Below are 16,212 nucleotides of genomic sequence, written 5' to 3' on the forward strand. Positions count from 1 at the left end.
CTTCTGTATTTACATCACTAACAAACTAAGTCTACTAATGGGCTGAAGACATTAGTAGTTGATTGAGTAGTAAATTTCGATTCTCACCCTTTAAAAGCTAAGAGGGCAACTGAGGACTGTTGTGATTTATTCATATTATATGGCCGCACTGTTAAATACTTGATTCTGATTGACTGACAAATGTTCTAAGGTGTTTTTAACTGGCTGATTATGAAGTCTTACCCGCTTTACATTTCTAAATCACTTCACGTCAATTACTTAAGTTGTTTCAAAAAGCCATACAGTCTACCCCAAAAAAAGAACATTGCTCAAGTAAATCATGCCAAGGGAATCGGATAAAAAAGACAAAAATATTCAAACATTTTCTTTATTTGTCAAGTCAAGTCACCTTCATTTATACAGCACTTTTAACAGTATGGACTATTTCAAAGCAGCTTTACAGTGATAATAGGAAATTAAAGTAACAGAGATTGTTTTGGCTTTGTCTGTTTAAAAATGGGCTCAAGCCACCAGGAGTTAATAATTAACTTGTTAGACGGTTAAAACCTCAGCAAGGTTTGCTTGTGGACAACTCAGAAGCTGAACCCTTCAGAGCGAAGTCTACCACCAAATAACATTCAGAGCCTCTACAAACAGAGTGGTCCTGACTGAAATTAGTTGGACCACAAGGTAGCAACACTGGCCCGGGCCGCCGGACATGTCAACAATAAACACCCCGTTGATGAGCACTTGTGTAAGGGGATTTAAAAATACTGTACATGAAACTCATTTAAATGGGTACAGAGCAGAGGTGGACAAAGGACACAACTTCCTTACTTGAGTGAAAGCAAAGATACTACTGATCAACTTTTACTCCATTACAAGTAAAAGTCGTAAAGACCGATTTTTACTTAAGTAAAGGTACTGAAGTACTTGCTTTTAAAAGTACTTGAGTATTAAAAGTAAAAAGTAAATTTCAATGCATTGTTTTATTATTGTTGCATTGTTACAGTACCTTATGCCTCTGAAGCAACCTAGTGTATACACCTACCAGTAAGTAGTATCTGTGGAAATTAAGAGCTTTTTGAATGTTACAAAACCTATAGAAATTAAACAACTGAATTGATAAAGAAGACAGCCATAATCGTATTTTTTATTTTATTTAACACTCCTACCACCCCCACAAAAGAAGTACACATCTATGTGTATCGATTCATGCACATTTGAATCAAGTGGTCTGTAAATTAAAGCTGTATAACTGACCAACAGCCATACTGCTTTAACAAAGAGCAAAACAGAAATACTTATTTGCCATGAAAACAAAACTTTCAAACCATTGATTGTGTGACAACAATGCATGTCTCCCACAGATCACTAGTAGAGAAAAATCGTACTAATCGCTGAACTTCACAACACGTGACCCGACATGAGGGATTACTGATAGGATGTCTGTCACCCGCAAAAAAAATCCAATCACGTTTTAGAGACATGACCAAAAAAATCATGCCCTGACTAACATTACTTTCTTCTCAAGGACCTTAACAGAAATGTAGTGGAGTAAAAAGTACGATATTTGTCTTTCAAATGTAGTGAAGTTAAAGTAACAAGTTTCCAGAAAAAATAATACTCAAGTAAAGTACAGAAAAAAAGTGAAAAAAAGTATACTAAAGTACAGTACTAAAGTAAATGTACTTCGTTACTGGTTTTTTGGTCATAACTAGCACAGACCCTGGACAAAATTTAAGGCAAAAATTACACTTTTTAGTGTGCATGTGTCAACTTCTTGTGTTCAAGCACACTATCAAATGGAGTGACGTTATTAAAAGACTATGTTTTCGGTTACACTCTAAGCGTTTGTGTCAAAAGTGAATACTTTGGGCTTAAGAAAGCAGTTCCATACACAGCGTTTCATGGAAGATGTTAAAACTAATGGAAATTTGTTACACAGTTATTCTCAATTAAGGTCTGGTATTCTCATGGTGATCAGTTGACATAAACTCAACCCAGACAGGGGATTGAAGGTCAACTCTTTGTCGAAAAGAAAAATCTGAATGACAGTCCGACTTTGAGGTCTAGTGATGTAGAAGTGCAAATATTGAGTGTGCACATATACACTCACTCAGCTCACACACAAATGTGCATGTTTCTCAACCAAACTCTGTGAAAGTTTGGCTGTAACTGCAGCGAGGTGACGGGGAGGACTGTGATGCAGGCCGCCTTTGTGTCATGAAGAGGAATAAATGATGAGCTCTGCTCGCTGTCTCTGCTGCCACCTCTCACTCTTTTTTAGAAGCCGTTTCACTCTGCCTTTTCTTGGACTTCCAGCTGTCAGTTTGGTCTGTCCCCTCTTCTACTCTGTATGTAAGGGAAGTCAACTCAGGCTGTCTTTCTTTTCCTGTTTTGTCTTTCTCTCTTGGCTTGTCTGTCTGTCTTGCTCTTGCTCTTGCATATTCTTCCTTGTATTCCATACGAGATTGTTCTATCTCTTGCAGAGATGCTCAGTTGCTTTGTAATGCGTTAATCCCACTCGCTTATGTTCAGGATATTCTGATGTTCCTTTTAAATCAAATGGCTTCGGGACAGGAAAAGCACTCATAAGTGCTGCACACTGTTGTCTTTGTGTGGATGCCAGATGTTGACCTCATTCGCTCAGCGGTTTACTTGAGAGTGTGTGTTTTCCTCTGAAACCTTCAGCCCTTCACAAGTCCCTTGCTGCACGTGTGTGCATGACAGAGATGGCCAGACAAATAAAAAAGGGGTTATATAGAGAAAATGAGGTGGAGGCAGCATGTTGAGAGAAAGATAGAAGAAACGCAACAGGGATTTGATGGCTTGTAGGAGAGAGAAGGGGCAAATGACAGCGAGTGAGGGGAAGTAATTGGTTTGGTTAAGACAGGGGTGACAGTATCAACAAGAGGGGTGAATGAAGATGATGGGCTGCAGTTTGAAAGCTCTGGCATTAGAAATGCTTTCACTAAACTTTCAATATCTTTCACCCCCAAACACATCCCCCACTCCACCCCTTCCAAAACCTTAGATTCAAAAGTTGCCACAGCAGCACAACTGTCAGCATTTGTCAACTATAGGCCATAGGCCTATAGTGATGGGAGGTGACAGGGGTTTATTTGAAATCCCATTTAAATCGGACACTGAGACTCACAAACCATGGTCACTCACTCATTGTCTGAATATAGTGAACAGATGAGAGAGAGAGAGAGAGAGAGAGAGAGAGAGAGAGAGAGAGAGAGAGAGAGAGAGAGAGAGAGAGAGAGAGAGAGAGAGAGAGAGAGAGAGAGAGAGAGAGAGAGAGAGAGATAAGGGGAAACTGACACATGAGAAAGATCATTGTAAGGAGAAGCAGGGAGTTTGTAAAAAAGAAAGAAAGAAAGAAAGAAAGAAAGAAAGAAAGAAAGAAAGAAAGAAAGAAAAAAGAAAAAAAAGAAAGAAAGAAAATCATAGACTCTGAATGACTTTACATTACAATAAACATAAAGAGATTTTTAACAATTACTTTTCACATACATACAACACAAATATAGCATTGTTTTCCAGTTAAAGTCATTGATTGTAAGAATTAAAGTAATTGAAATTAAGGGTTCAGGACTAACTGATCATACATTTCTATAGAAGCCCATTTATGCCACATTAGAAAAAAATAACGCTTTAGTACATCTTGATGATGTCAAAATTCTGGAAAAAAATTTGACTCGTGTCATAATTGAAGTTTTATCTCATAATTCTGACTTTTAATCCTGTACTTACTATGTCATCATTTAGAAATTTTATGCCGTAATTATGACTTTTATGTTATAAATTTTAGGATTTACAAAAGCACTTTTTTCTTATGTGTGCAGAAATGGGCTTCCATACAAATTGCACATAAATCCTGACAAAAGACAAGGAAAAGACAAACTCATGTCGATTTCTGAGTAGCTTCTTTTGATGTTCAACTTGCGTTTCAATGTTGATCCAGATAGTTCTGCAAACTTCTCTAAAATTTCCCTTAAAGGCCATGTTGCAGGGTTAATTTTTCAACGAATTTGTGCAATTTGCTTGTTGGTAATAAACATTTAAACTGTTATCCATTGTATTTTATGTTGTTGGGTATCACAAAACGGAATATAATACGAAAAAGTAGGTACTATCTTACAGCGGTTTGCAACGATTCTCCTTTCCCCCACAATGCATTGCATTACGTCCCCTTGGGGAGAGAATTTACCAAAGCCCGCCTTGAGAGCATTGAGAGTGACTAGAGAGACGAGTAGTAGACGAGAGTATTCCGATAGCGCAGATTATAGATAAATACATAGATAGATAGACTAGATATATAGATAGACAGACAGATATATAGATAGATAGGCTAGTAACGTTATATGCGGCAACTGCACATCCAATGGCCCGGGCGCCTCTGACGTGCGACCAACTGTACATTGTCAATCGACCTACTATATATTTCTATTTATTTATCTATGTATCCTAGCTCCCAGCTATCTATGCTAACGTTACGCTATCTGGCTGTCTGCCTATCTCTCTCTATACCGCCCACACAAGTACATGCCAAACACAGCGACAGACAAGCCGGCCGCTACATTTGCAACAACATTTTCACCGGAGGAAGAGATAAACGCTTAGAAACGCCCAAATAGCTAGCATGATGCCTTCTATTTCTAGATTACAAAGACAAAGTTTACCAGTACTACGACACTATAAAAAAGGTTACCGGTACTTATCTGAACTAACGTCATGATCACTGCCACTAGATATAAAGAAAATGTTGATTTTTCACTCGGTGCTATTCAATGACAGTAAAAAAAAAAAATGCTTGTAGCTTGCTAGTTTGTAGACTAGCTCCAGTGCTCATTGCTGCGTTGCTAAATGATAGCAAATCACCAGGACACTTCACCAACTCTCCACTCATTCTCCTCGGACCATGAATTTAATTGGCTTTGACGCCCATCAGTTCTTGGCAATTCCTCATTTGCCCTCTCACGTCTGGCAGGTTCGAAATTATATGGCTCTGGGCCATCATACATGTTGGCTCTTGCCACCTCTTCATCATTCCAATCAGTCGCCATAGTTCTAATACTAGGCTGAGGGTACCTTTCCTCCACTTCTCCCCAACGTGACGTCATCACCGAATTGCGTAAAAAAAAAACCTTTAATACCAAGAACGTAAAAAAACTGGTCTTTAAGACCATTTTTGAGACATTTTAAAAATGATATACATATCTTGAGTGATTAATATGTGCCCATTAATCGACAGTGGTGGTTAACCTGCAACATGGCCTTTAAAGACTGCTGCTGTTGACCAATAGAGAATGAGACACCATAATCTTGTAACCCCTATGTAGCAATGTTCAGGGAAGAAGGAGGCGGGAACCGGCGAACAATTAAACAAACTTTATTTAAAATAAAAACAAACAAACCAAAATACCGCCAGCAGCCCCTCGCGGACGACTCCTGGCTACCGAAAATAAATATAACTGCCAGCAGCCCCTCGCGGACGACTGCTGGCTAAAATATAATACAAATACAAAAACAAAACACAACTAAAACATAGGCCTGTTCCTCTCTCGATCATCAATGTCGTTGCATCTCCTTTATGCTTCCGCTCCTCCGTGAGAGATGCGAGACCGGTGTGCTTCACAGGTGTTGCTCATTAGCAATCGCACCACCGGCCTCGCACCGTTCTCTCACGTCCCTCGGCCGTCCTGTTCGCCACATACCCCCATCGCCCCTCACAGGCCGGGGGGTACCCACAAGCCTGTGCCTACTCCCCCGGAGACGGAAGCATGAGGAGCGACAAAAAAAAAGAAAAACTTGGTCCGGCTCCCACAACGCGCTGCCGTCTGGTCCCCCACCGTCTGGGCGATCTCCTCCGCGGTGCCTGGCGGTGACGCTGGGTAGCCCTCGGTGGACAGCTCGACGCTCCTCCGCCGCCCAGTGGACGGCGACGGCTCCTCGGGTGCCTTGGGCAGAAGGCAGGAGTCCCCCGCTCCCTGCTCCTCCTCTTGTTTGGTGGAGGGCAGCAGGCTCCGGCCCACGGCGAGCGGCGGCGACTCCTCCTCTCCCTCCCGGATGGCAGCCGCCCCTCCAATACCCAGGCGGCCAGCAGCGAGCTCGACCGTCCAACCGGCAACTCACTCCAGCGTACCGCCTCGAGCGTCCATGGCCGCTCCTCCCCCGGTCCCTGCTCCTCCCCTCCCCGGCGGATGGCAGCAGGCTCCGGCCCACGGCGAGCGGCGACGACTCGCGCACCATGCTCGATGGCACCGCGGATTCCCCACAGCGGCAAGGACTCTCTGACAGCGCGTTCCTCCCTCTTCCCGGGTTTCGGCACCAGTGTAGCAATGTTCAGGGAAGGAGGCGGGAACCGGCAAACAATTAAACAAACTTTATTTAAAATAAAACAAACAAACCAAAATACCGCCAGCAGCCCCTCGCGGACGACTGCTGGCTAAAATAAAATACAAATACAAAAACAAAACACAACATAAAACCAGGCCTGTTCCTCTCTCGTTCATCAACGTCGTCGCTCCTCGTTTATGCTTCCGCTCCTCCGTGAGAGATGCGAGACCGGTGTGCTTCACAGGTGTTGCTCATTAGCAATCGCACCACCGGCCTCGCGCCGTTCTCTCACGTCCCTCGGCCGTCCTGTTCGCCACACCCTAGATTTATGTTGAAGAATCTCTTCTAGAAGATATTGCATAGATATTTATTGTTTTGAGTAAAATGAATACAGTGTACTCTGTGCTTGCAGTGGTTAAGCAATTGATGAGCAGTTATTGAAGCCTCAATTGTGTGATCCTGAAGCCCTCTAGTGGCACAACAATGTAATTGCATTGCATACAAAGTAGATGTTAATATTAATAAGTACATTCAATCTAACATGTAAAACATTAATAGATGTAAACTCATATTTTTAAATATACAAGTCTTGTTAAAGTAGACATAAGGAAAATATTTTTTTCCTGGTAAATGTTTCATACTATATATCATATTATTCATTAACATGAACTTTGAGCTTCTCTTCCTCTCACAGCACATAAATAATGACCATATCCATGGAGAAAAGAAGGAGTTTGTGTGTCGCTGGGAGGAATGTTCAAGAGAGCAAAAACCCTTTAAGGCCCAGTACATGCTGGTGGTGCACATGCGCAGACATACAGGAGAGAAGCCTCATAAATGCACGGTGAGAATTACATCAAATACATTTGGTATTTATTTTGTTTTTAGATACTCATTTCAATAGGTAGAACAGCTTTTGATCTGAAAAAACTTTGTCTACGAACCTACCTGCTGCAAAAGCCTTGGCCTGTCTAGAACAAATCAATGCAACTGTGTTCTTTTCTCTGTTAGTTTGAAGGCTGTTCAAAGGCCTACTCCAGACTAGAGAATTTGAAGACACATTTGCGGTCACACACAGGAGAGAAGCCATATGTGTGTGAACATGAAGGTTGCAACAAAGCGTTTTCTAATGCGTCTGACCGAGCCAAACACCAGAATCGCACTCACTCCAATGAGGTAAATTCACACATATGAGTGTACCAAGCAAAATGCCTGTTTCTAACACTGTCAGGTTTGGACAAGTATAAATTAGTCAACATGAAATCAAAATTGACCCTATTTACTTTCTTCGTATGTTCCTGGTCTTATGGTGAAAAATTCACCAATTGATCCACCTCTGAAACAACTTTCAATTTTCGCTGACATCACCATGCCATTTTATTTTTCAGCCCACCCAACTTCATTTCATATAGAGATCACAGCCAGCTAGCTCTTCTCAGAATGCGATAAATTCTTGATGGATAAAATGAGGTCCCATCTTACATAATTTTCTCACTGAATATTCTTTTAACTCAAAATACATCACATCTCTGAGGTAGAATGGGTTGTCAATATACCATTCATGTTGACTTTAAGTTGTTTTAAGTTGAATATTTATGTATGATGCCAATGCACCCTCTCTCTTTACTTATCTTAGAAACCCTATGTCTGTAAAATCCCTGGTTGCACTAAGCGATACACTGACCCCAGCTCTTTACGGAAACATGTTAAGACTGTACATGGTCCTGAAGCCCACGTCACCAAGAAACAGCGTGGGGATACATACCCACGACCCCCACCTCAGCCACGAGAACCTGGAGGTAATGGACAAAGCCGGTCACCAGGACAACTGCCTCTCGGAGCGATCACGGACCAAAGGGAGTATAACCATGCTACCTCGAAACAGGATGAATGTCTACAAGTCAAGTCAATCAAAACAGAAAAGCCCATGGTAAGCTTCCTTCCATGTAAGACAAAATAAAAAAACTTTATGCTAAAGTTTCATCTACAAAAATGTAAAATAAATAAACTGAAATCTAACCTTTTATGTCCTTTTGACCATGTACAAACACAAAAGTTTCAGGAGCATTCCTATATTTAAATACACGAGTGAATCCCCTAAATTATCATTCTGTGTGTGTACAGAACACACTCCTGTGATGTTTAACACCGTGGTAACCATAGTAATGTTCTGGCATCTCACATGTTTGGTATCCGCTTTATTTGAACAAAGTAATATTACAGTAACCAAAGAATCGTTGTGTTTTTAAATTTTAACTAAAACACTGTCAACAGAGGGCTTAATTCCAATATAAAGCATTTGGATTTATTTTGGTTTATTATAGGCTTATTCATGTCTGCTATTGTTTAGCAAGATCTGGCAACATGAATGAGTCAAGCCTAGTACCTCTTTCTCTTTGATTTTTTGCAGAGCGCATACAGAAGAGAGAAATATCTCTGATGTGCATTTAGATATGTCATTGAAAACTAGTTGTTCGGTTATGTACACACTGCGTAGAAGTGTTGTCACTCCCTGCATTTTTTCGGGAGTTAATTCGGTTGTAGAATGCAGTTGTCACTCCCGTAAATTTCTGAACTGTGTGCGTATACATAACAGAATTAAGCATTAAAGAGGTGAAATGACAACCAAATTAGCTGCAGTGTGTATGTGGCCTTTGTCTTACAAATGTTTACACCAAAACTGATGTCTTTACCCCTTCCATTCCCTGTTTCATAGCTGCTCAGCTACTACTTGCTTACAGCCAGCTACATTTTGCCTTGCATGTGCAAATAAATAACTGAATATCTTTTTTGTCCACTACCACACGCATTACTTTTCCTCTCTTAATAAGGACAGTGGGTGATCAGGTGAGAATGGTGATGTTATTATAGGTGTGATCTTTTCTCTTTTTATTACTCATTCTGTCCTTTGAAGTCTGGGCCATCTGGATCAATTTTGGTTATTCATTCAGTCATCGGTCAACAGCATCATGTCATCTCTTACATATTTGAACGCTGAATGTAAAAATATATATAATGTTCTTTATTTATTTAAAGCATGGTGCATTTGTTCTCATAATATTGTTGCCTATGGTCACATGAGTATTATATCAGCTTGCATGACAAAGCTACCTCTAGTAACTGTTTATGCATTTGGCTCTGGAACTCTGTTGCTGTTTTAAATCAGTGAGCTGTGACTGCACTTTTGGTTTCATTGTGTTCTGGATCTTTGTTGAGCTTTAGGTTGAGAAAACGCAATCTCAAATCGCAAAGAAAAGTACAAGCTTTCTTACACCACTACTAACAAGACAGCCAATTCTTTAGCAGCCATTATCCATTTGTAACACACAAAACAAACAACCTAATTAGGACCCAACAGCTCTACAGGGAGACCATTGTTCATGTGCCCTTTTTTCTGAAAATGGGGCAAACAAGCTTACCTCTACTACCGCTGTTGGTCATTTAGTTCTGATATTGGCAGCTGGTGAGCATGAGGGAACCTGTCTCTCACACGACTGTGATTCACTTAAGGCCATGGTTACACGAGAACGATTCCGGGTGAAAACGTAAAAATATTTTATCGGATGTGCCTTTCGTTTACACGGCGACGGCGTTTTGGGGGCTTAAAAACGCAAAAAAGTGAAACCACTCTCCAGAGTGGAAATCTTAAAAATGCTTCACTCGTCTTTAGTTCCCGTCTAAAGGGTAAAAACGAAAATCTGCTCACGGTAGCTCTCGTCGCGTACGCGTTTACGCCACAGGCATGCGCCAGTACAGGAAAATAATACCAACATGTCAGATTATTTCCATACGTCGGACCTTCAAGTTGCCCTAGCAGCTCTGATATACGTACAAGAGTCTTTTCAGGAGTTGTACAAAATATTCTCAGATATTGGTGTTGTTGTGTGGCAGTGCTTCACATTGCCACCTAGCCGCCTGGAGTGCATACTACATCGAATTTCACACACTTTTGCGTCACCATATGCGCAATATGGGAGGGATTTCCCTCCCATAACGCTCGTCTAAACACAGAATAAAAAGTGATAACTCAACGCAACTTTTGCGTTTTCTCTTCAGATCGTTTCCGTGTAAACATAGCCTTAGTTTACATTCCATGCTGACGTAGAGATGAAAGTGATTCAAATACAGTTTTATGTAAACTGATTAAGAAATTGTGTAGAATTATTGCTCACATTAACCATATACTCTTACAGAAGTCTTCAACCCAGCTCCAGGAGACGCACTGTCCTGGAGAGTTTGGCTCCAATCCTAATCAAACACACCAGATAAACCAGATAATTAAGGTCTTCGGGAAATTACAGGCAGGTGTGTTGAAGCAGGTTGGAAATAAACTTTGCAGGACAGTGGTCTCCAGGGACAGGGGTGAAGACATCTGCTCTAATAGGTCTTGTTATATGGCTGGGTGCGAGAAATTTTCTCAACATTGCATTTCATTCTCCTCATTGCATTCTTCTGTTTCACCTGTAGAAAATGTGCCAAAATATCAGGATTGTTAATTTTTTGTCATAAATGTAAATTTTTAAAAATATGTTCTATTCTTTCTTCCTCTCGTAGACGTCTCAGCCAAGCCCTGGCAGTCAGTCTTCATGCGGCAGTGACCAGTCCACCAACGGCCCCCATATCGGCCGTGGAGTCCAGCTTGCTGTAAACAGCATTGGGCTTTTGGGGGAGGTGGCAGTGCTTGAGGACCAAGAAAAAGAAGAGGAGGAGGAAGGAGAGGGAGAGGAGGAGGATGCCCCCATTATGGACTCTACAGTATCCACTGCAACAGCCACAACGATAACACTAGCTTTGCAGACACGCCGAAGTGTAGGACGGCCCCTACGCTGGATGGAACATGTTAAGATGGAGAGGTTAAGGCAGGTGAATGGAGCTGTGCCTAGGCTAGGACATCTGTCCCCAACACCACCCCCTAAAGGCCAGGCCCTTCCTGCCCTCACAGGAAAGGGTAAGTCTTACTTTAAGAGCTTTGTCAACATACCAAACTCTACAAATTTAAGTGCAGACCACCAGGTGTTATCATAATCTTTTAAAATTAAAGGATTAATTTATCCAAAAATGAAACTTCTGTCATCACCCTTATGTTGTTTACATGACTTGTTCTTCTTCTGTGGAACATAAAAGAAGATATTTTGAAGGTTTGGAATGATGTGAGGGTGAGTACATGATGACAGAAGTTTTCTTTTTGGGTGAACTTACCCATTTATATCTAAATTTGACTGTAATGGCATAATAATGATAACATTCAATCTCTCCTAACAAGAGTATCTCTCATTATTAGGTTCATGCCTTGGTAGGAGTAGTTCTGTGGGGGTGCCCCAACTTTCTACACGCCTTGAGCCGTCCAACACAGAGCTGACAGTTTTGAGTTTGCTGCATGAACGGCGGGACAGCAGTGGTAGCAACACCAGCTCGGCCTACCTAAGCAGCAGTCGTCGCTCCTCTGGCATTTCTCCCTGCTTCTCCAGCCGCCGATCTAGCCAGGCCTCGCAGTCTGAGCAGAGCCATCATCGGCGTATCCACAATCTCAGTGCCACTGATTCGTATGACCCTATCTCGACTGATGCCTCCCGACGCTCCAGTGAAGCCAGCCAGTGTGGAGGTGGAGGAGGAAGTTCAGTTGGGATGATGTACAGTGGAAGCTGGGGTGGTGGAAGTGGAGGTATCGGAGGAACTGGGATGGGAGCAAGAGGTGGTTTGAACCTCACTCCAGCTCAACACTATCACCTGAAGGCCAAATATGCAGCTGCTACAGGTGGGCCTCCTCCCACACCCTTGCCCAACATGGAGCAAATGAGTCTAAAGACTCACCTGACTTTTCTGGGAGATGGACAGAACACAGGCCAGCTTACACTACCACCACTGGTCAGGCCACGTCGCTGTAGTGATGGTATGCACAACTTACAAGGCAGTCAAGCAGTGTATCAACAGAGAGGACTGTACCCTGGTGAAGGTCCAGGGAATAACGATCGAAGAGCCAGTGACCCTGTGCGTCCACGGGATCCTAGTGCTTTCGGCTTACCACAGGTACAGCGTTTTAGCAGTCTAAACAACATGAATTCACTACCCCATCTTGCTAGTAATCATTACTCAGATGGAGAAGATCACAGTCTAAGTCTGCAGAACAACACCTGCCAAGTAGGAAGCTTTCAGAAGAGTATACACTCTCCATGCCCTCCTAGCATCATGGAGCAATCAGTACTTGAGGAATTGGCCATGGACCAGGATGGTCTTTTGTTACATGTCAATGAAGTCATCCTACCGGATGATTTGGTACAGTATCTCCATTCTCAACATCAGGAATCGGCTCACAACCATAGCAGTGATTCCAGTCCCCATAGGTCCAGTTTTGACCAGGGTATTCCAGATGGCCCGAACTTCCTCAGCCCACAACAGCAACAGGAAAAGGCTGAAGGGGAAGACACTAGTAAAGATGTAATGCCTATCCAGTGGAATGAAGTGAGCTCTGGTAGTGCTGATTTTACTCCACCCAGGCAACAATCTCAGAGGTGCGAAAGATGGTCAGACCAGAGTGGCATTGTGAGCAACCCCTTTAGTCGATTTGGAAACATGATTGTGCAGCAACAACTGCATACAGATTTCATAGATCAACACTTAAGTCTTCATAGAGACGGTGTTCAACACATGACAGGTATGAGCTACAGGTGCAGACATCCAGAGCAGCATCAACAAATTGCAAAACCAGCCCAACAGCAGTCCAAGATTAATCCAGACATTAAGATTGAGTCTTCCTCAACATCCCAACTGGAATCAAGGCACAATAACTTTGGTCAACCAGACTTCTCTTACATCTATTTGGGCCCCATCCGCCCTAGCAGTGCCCAGCAGACAACTATATCCCAAACTCACCTCCAGCAAAATCACACAACACATCAAATCAGCGGCAGCTTGTCCCCGTCAACACTACTGCCTCACCAGCCCCAGCCTCCTATGCCCCACCCACCTGTATACAGTGGCCGTAGAGGCTTATATCACCCACAGTTCTACTCCACTCAGCATGTAAGCAACAGTCAAAATGCACATTCATGTCTGCAGCAAAGCTTAAGAAATGGAAATGGCACCAATTGCTCCCTTACAAATCAGGTTTCAGGGCTGAAACTTGAGGCAGATGATCATCTTCAAACTAGCTCTTGCTCTTCCTTTCAGCAACAACAGCCGGTGTTTATTGCTGAGGGTTTTGACACAACAGAGTCCAAAACTTCATCTTCTCACAACATAGCACAGTCATGTCTAATGGAGTCCTTGACAGAAGAGACAGAAACACCTTCTCAGGCTCTTCTGTCCCCTGGGGTTGATCAGGTTACCAGCACGGTAGAAGGAAGCCCTGGTGCCCTAGATAATATGGGTTTAGATATTTCTTCCATCCTTGAGGATGGCTTTGAGCAGGGTAGTGTGGTGTCTGACATAATCAGTCCTAGTTTTCTCCAGGGTCTGTCTCGGACTTCCTCTCGACTGACTACTCCTCGTGTTTCTGCTACATTTCACAGCATGCATCCAGGCACTAACAACATGGCTATAGGTGACATGAGCTCCCTCCTTACTACCCTTGCAGAAGAGAGTAAATTTCTGGCTATTATGCAGTAGTCTGTGAACTCCTCCTCCAAAAAAATAAAATAAAATCGTAACTATGTTATAGGTAAGATAAATATAACAGACAAATGCATGTAATGTTTAAATGTAGTATGAGAAAAAAAAATACTTTATACTCATTAAAATAGTTTAGTAGGTGATGTTGACAAAGAGTTTACAATCTACTTTAAAGCTGTCTCATCGCCCTAGAGGCAATGACCAATAAAGATACATATATAGAAGCTATTTTTTGTCATTTTTCTTTTATACATATAATGATGACAGGAGACACTTTCCATCACATTGAAAAAGTATTCTATTTGTAGTTGATGCTATATGTTTTTTTGTACACTGTTGCTACAAGTGCATGCTATTTTTCTCATCAAGTGTACTCAGTGTCCACTAAACTGAGTAGGTTAACTCATGTATTGTGTACCTTTATTTTAGAGTGTATTGCATACTTCAAAACAGTGTTTAATACAGACAGACTTAACTGTCAACAGGTCAAGACAGGGTCAAATATAACTCTTAACAAGCCCAAGTGTCATGTTTTGATTATTCTAATTGTCTTTTTAAGTGTCTTAAATCAATGATGCTTCAGTGATTTCTTAAGTACCAAATGTTGTTTTGATCAATTTTTTTTTTCCAACATGGCAAGTAAGAGGGACCATTGTGTTGTATAAGTGTGGAGCAGAATGCTAACTGAGAGCTGAATGCTAACAAAGAGCTGATAACTCAGTAACTTGATTATATTAATTGTATCTTTGTAAATAAATGTACTTTTTTTCTTTTTTATATTGTAAATATCATCATATTTCTTTCATATTGTAAATGACTGTTGCTGACGTTAGGCAGTGCATTATGTGACAATTGTGGAAAAAACATTGTGGTCATTTTAGTCAATCTCAACATACGTATTGCACAAAGATTTTTTTTAATTTGTGGCCAAAGGGTGTTTAAAGCATCTGTGTCAATTCATGTTTAAATTTATCTAAATATGTCAGTAATTTTATTTGTTTCTTTGTCTCAGTTGTGTGCTGTGTGCATCTATAGTGAGACATCATGTATGCTGTTTAGATAAACATGATTTAATTAGCGAAATTAAGACTTAAAAAACACCAAGACACATCAAGCTCCACTACAAGAGCTAAGAGACTTTTCAGCAGTATTAAAACTATCCTGCATTTTCTAAACTGCATATGTACAGCTTTTTAAAATGTGTACTCTGATAATTAGGTTCTGTTTGTTTTTGTACAGTTATTTGAACTTTTTCTGTAGTTGTGTATCAGTGATTTGAACATAAAAGTGGTATGACCTATTGCCAAATGAAAGGACTAAAGGGTTTGAGCCTAAGGTATGTGCCTTATTAATGCCTTTCCATACAAAATAATCACTGCCAAAAAAGATATTGTGTATGGAAAAAGTCCTATGACTTTACATGTTACATGAAACATTAAAAATTGTATTCTGGTGGTTGGGCATTGAGAAATGTAACATGTATTTGGTTGCTTTGTTGTTGTTGTTTTTTTAAATAACTATTATTATTGTTTATTTTTTTTCATGCTTGTAAATACATATTCATTCTGTAAAAGGTAGTCAAGAGTTTAGGTGGCATCAGGGGTCAGTTAGTATACGTATCCTACTCTATAAAGCAGGAATCCCTGTGCCCTCTCATTAAACAGAGAGATCAAAATGGAGTTGTGGTGCCTAGCACCGTTAGACTGGGAACAAAGTCTCATTATTCATTTTTATATCAGATTACAACAAAATGTTTGTATGGTTTTAATAAAAAAAAATATATATAAAATGCTTGTCTTTGCTGGTCTCTGAAATGTGCCTTTATGCTTTAAAAAATGTTACTAGGACACAATTTTCTATTTTTTTTTTAAAGTAGTTACAATAAAACAGAATATTAGTGAGTGATAGGCTACTAAACAGTGCCTAAATATTTAATATGGCAGTTTATAATGTAATACTATTTTCTCTGCCAATGAGCTCTTTTTTTTTTTTTTTTTTTTTTGAATTTTATTAATAACAAAACAGTTTACACACAAGAGTACATATAACCATACATGTCAGGGGTAGAGAAGAAATGAAAAAAATAAAATAATAAAAAAGAAAAAGAAAAATAAAGAAAATAAATAAAATAATAAATAGGCTACTGAAAGACTTTTTACAAAAACAGCTTGTACTTGTCAAATAGCTGTTTAGTTTTCATAGCTTTCAGGTTTTTACTTTTGGCAATAGTTTCTAAATGCCAATGAGCTCATGAGTTAATGCTTCACAACAGTTCTA

The 16,212-nt window shown here is 40.7% G+C and overlaps 1 protein-coding gene across 1 annotated transcript in view; it reads left to right on the forward strand.

Annotated features, from left to right (window-relative positions):
• gli3 (GLI family zinc finger 3) overlaps positions 1-15,724 on the forward strand; it is a 248,427-nt gene extending 232,703 nt beyond the window's left edge. The window contains exons 11-15 of the mRNA XM_077244337.1: positions 7,022-7,171; positions 7,339-7,503; positions 7,964-8,257; positions 10,882-11,275; positions 11,609-15,724. Of these exons, the coding sequence (XP_077100452.1) occupies positions 7,022-7,171; positions 7,339-7,503; positions 7,964-8,257; positions 10,882-11,275; positions 11,609-13,932 (3,327 nt within the window). The 3' untranslated portion in view covers positions 13,933-15,724. The remainder of the gene's footprint in view (positions 1-7,021; positions 7,172-7,338; positions 7,504-7,963; positions 8,258-10,881; positions 11,276-11,608) is intronic.
• The last annotated feature ends 488 nt before the right edge of the window (positions 15,725-16,212 follow it).

This window comes from Siphateles boraxobius, unplaced genomic scaffold, assembly GCF_051911475.1.
Source record: "Siphateles boraxobius isolate OS27281-9 unplaced genomic scaffold, OSU_SipBor_1 26, whole genome shotgun sequence".
Lineage (NCBI taxonomy): Eukaryota > Metazoa > Chordata > Actinopteri > Cypriniformes > Leuciscidae > Siphateles > Siphateles boraxobius.